General features: G+C 47.3%; 1 protein-coding gene across 1 annotated transcript in view; it reads left to right on the forward strand.

Annotated features, from left to right (window-relative positions):
* FBN1 (fibrillin 1) overlaps window positions 1-3,213 on the forward strand; it is a 234,959-nt gene that overhangs the window by 74,520 nt on the left and 157,226 nt on the right. Inside the window, exon 8 of the mRNA XM_019503825.1 lies at window positions 1,494-1,619. Within this exon, the coding sequence (XP_019359370.1) occupies window positions 1,494-1,619 (126 nt within the window). The remainder of the gene's footprint in view (window positions 1-1,493; window positions 1,620-3,213) is intronic.

Raw genomic sequence — 3,213 nt, forward strand, 5'->3', positions numbered from 1 at the left:
TTGTGAGGAGCACCAGAGTGGGCACCGGCGAGAAGCCCAGAGGGTGCAGGAATAGAAGCCCCAGGGGGGTGCACACAGGAATAGAAGCCCCAAGAGGGGAATATGGGGCCAGGCACGGCTACGGCCACCTGAGCCTCGATTGCGGGAATTGGGGAGGCAGGCCCCAGTGCGGGCAGGAATCGCGGGGCAAGGCCCCAGTGAGGGCGAGTGTGAGAGGAGCCCCAGGGAGGGTGCACAAGTGAGAAGGGCCTGGTATGGGCTCAGCCTAGAGAGGCCTGAGAGCGTCCACGGGGAGTACGGGCGACTGTAAGGAAAGAGAGGCCAGAGAGCGTCCGCAAAGCCGCGGGCAAGGGATTTTGACAAGACAACGTCCGGTACATCTGAGAGGCTTGGGGCATGGTATTAGGGGTGGTAGGAGCTACGCGTAGCCCTTCAGGCTTGAATTCACGGGGTCCGCTAAGACGGGACACAAACTGGGATACATCAGGGGTACCGTGTCCAAAGGGGCAAAAGGCAGCCTCCCTTAATACTTTTTTCATCAAAGACATGGCGGGCGAGAACGAGGGTGCATGGACACCCACTTGGCATGGTAGGGGGCGCTAGGAGAGATCACGGCCGCTCCTGGGTCCCCGCCCTGTCACACACTGTAACTTATAGGTTTCTTGCTTATTCAAGATCTCTGGATATTTCTCATTATGGAGGACTTGCTATAGGTGCCTACCAAGATTTTCCAAAGTGGTTAATGATTTTTGGTTACTCATTTGAGATTAGCTTAAAGCAGTGGTGCTCAGGCTTTTGGCCCATGGACCCAGATGAGCAGTGTGGGGCCAATCCATGGACCAGATTGGTTCCTGTGGTGCCTCTACTTGGCCCTGCCCACCTGGATAAGGACTTGGAGGCCTGCACCACCCCTTCCTAGGCCTGTGTGCTAAGACTGGGCCTGTGTGCTAAGACTGGGATCCATGCCACACTGTTCTCCCAGTCTAGTGCTCAGGGCCCAGCGTTCCTCACAAGTCCAGAAATTTGGCAGCTAGGGAGCAGTGCTACCATTCTCCTTCCATCAAATTTTTGGACCCATGGGGAGCCCTTTGGGCTGGCTGACATGATCCTGGAAACTAGATCTGGCCTGCAGGCAAGGGGTTGAACACCTCTGGTTTAAAGGCAACTGATTTTCAAGGGATTATGTTCTCTGCACTGAAAATGCTTAATTCATTTTGGGAAAAAAAAGTACATGGATGAGCTATAAGATGGTAAAAGTCTGAAACAATGATAAGCATGAGATTTTGCACAATTTTTTTGAGACCTTTAATTAATTAATCATTCTTTGTATAACATAGTTAAAAATCAGTGTTTGCCCTCACAGGCATAATATGTTGATGAGTGAGCTACCGAGTTAGGCATATTTACTTAATTTCTGTGTTGACAAATTGTTGTGACTATTGCAGAGAAGTGGATTAAAATGAGTATTGTTTTTTTCCTTTTTGATATGATAGATGTGGATGAATGCCAAGCCATCCCTGGGATCTGTCAAGGAGGAAATTGCATTAACACTGTTGGATCTTTTGAGTGCAAATGCCCAGCTGGACACAAGTTTAATGAAGTGACACAAAAATGCGAAGGTAAGAATTTCAAAACTTTCCTCTGAAAATAAGAGGAAAAAGCTTTTGTTTGAAGCCACCCTTGTTTAGAAAATTGGCAGAATTTTCCAGACTCTCTCATTTCCTTCTGCATGCAAATAGGTTTGCACACAGCACATGTGTATAATACACCTTTCTCCTTCTAAACCAGAGAATTTTAAGTATTGGCCCTCCAGCTTTTTCCAGTTCTATTCATGTGGCATTTCACAAACTTAAATTTTGAAACTACACCTGAAATAAATTAAACATTGAAACAAAATATTTTTGAATTCTCATTTTGTTTTAATATTGTATGTATCCAAATCCACGATGACTTTGAATACAAGATGACCCTCCACTAATTAGATTCTATACATGGAAATTTATAAATATGTTATAATTTTCCAGGGTTGTTGGTTGTAGCCATGTTGATCTAAGGACATAGGCAGGCAAATTTCTTTGGGTAGATATGATATCTTTTATTAGACCAAGTAAATCGTTGGAAAAAAGCTCTTTGCAAGCTTTCGGGCACACGCATCCTTTCTCAGCAGAGTCTCCCAAAGTCTGAAGAAGGGTGTTTGTGCCCAAAAGCTTTCAAAGAACTTTTTTCCAACTGTTTAGTTGGTCTAATAAAAGATATTATAATTTTCCATGTATAGAATCAAATTATTGGACAGTCTTCTTAAATTTCCCCCCACCCCTCCTATGGCATGGAAAGGAGTAGCTGGGGGGCAGGAGGCAGACTCCTATACCTTGCTCCTCCACTTCCCTGCCTCACATGCACACCCATGGCCTCCTTTGCTGCCTGTGTCCCACCATTACTTACTTACCCTTAGTCATGGCTCTGGCTTCAGCTCCATCTAGCCTAGGGCATGGAGCATATGCTGGCTTGGGCCCCTGCCAGGCCAGACAGAGCAGGCAGATCTGGTCCTGGCCCCAGGACTGAGTTGGAACGGGAGCTAGGGCCAAGCCTGGAGCTTTTGCTACTAGCACTCCTGCTACCAAGGCAGGCAAGTACTGGAGCTAGCATGTGCCAGCATGGGCCAAAGCAGGGCCAGTGCTGCAGTTGAGGATACTCAGTGGTGAGGTGGGGTGAGGTGGCAGATAGGCAGTGGGCAGAAGTGGTAGGGAGCAGGTGATGGTGGGGGGGAAAGTAACTGGAGCTCTGACTCCAACCCTGAGCCTGAGTTGGAGCTGAAGCTGTAGCTATAGCAGCCACCTGCCCCATGCCTTGTACTTGAATCCAAAATTGGGGACCGTTTCCTCCATGTTGAATGCAGGGGGAAACCTCACCTTGGATTTGAGTAAATGCTACTGTATTTACTCAAATCACTTTTACTGTAAATTACTTTTCCTCCATACATAATGTAATAGTCAGGAAAGATCCATGCTTGTGGCCATTAGGGAAAAACAGACACTGAAAATAGAACAAATTGACTAGTGCACTGGACCTTGCACTTGTCCGTGTTGAAACCCATCCTATTCTTATCCGCCCACCCTTGTAACCTGTCCAGGTCCGATTGTAGCCTGCTTGTTCCTTCTAGTGTGCCCATGTCCCCCCACATCTTAGTGTCATCAGCAAATTTGAACAGGGTGC

This window comes from Gavialis gangeticus, unplaced genomic scaffold, assembly GCF_001723915.1.
Source record: "Gavialis gangeticus isolate Ggan-Ray unplaced genomic scaffold, GavGan_comp1, whole genome shotgun sequence".
Lineage (NCBI taxonomy): Eukaryota > Metazoa > Chordata > Crocodylia > Gavialidae > Gavialis > Gavialis gangeticus.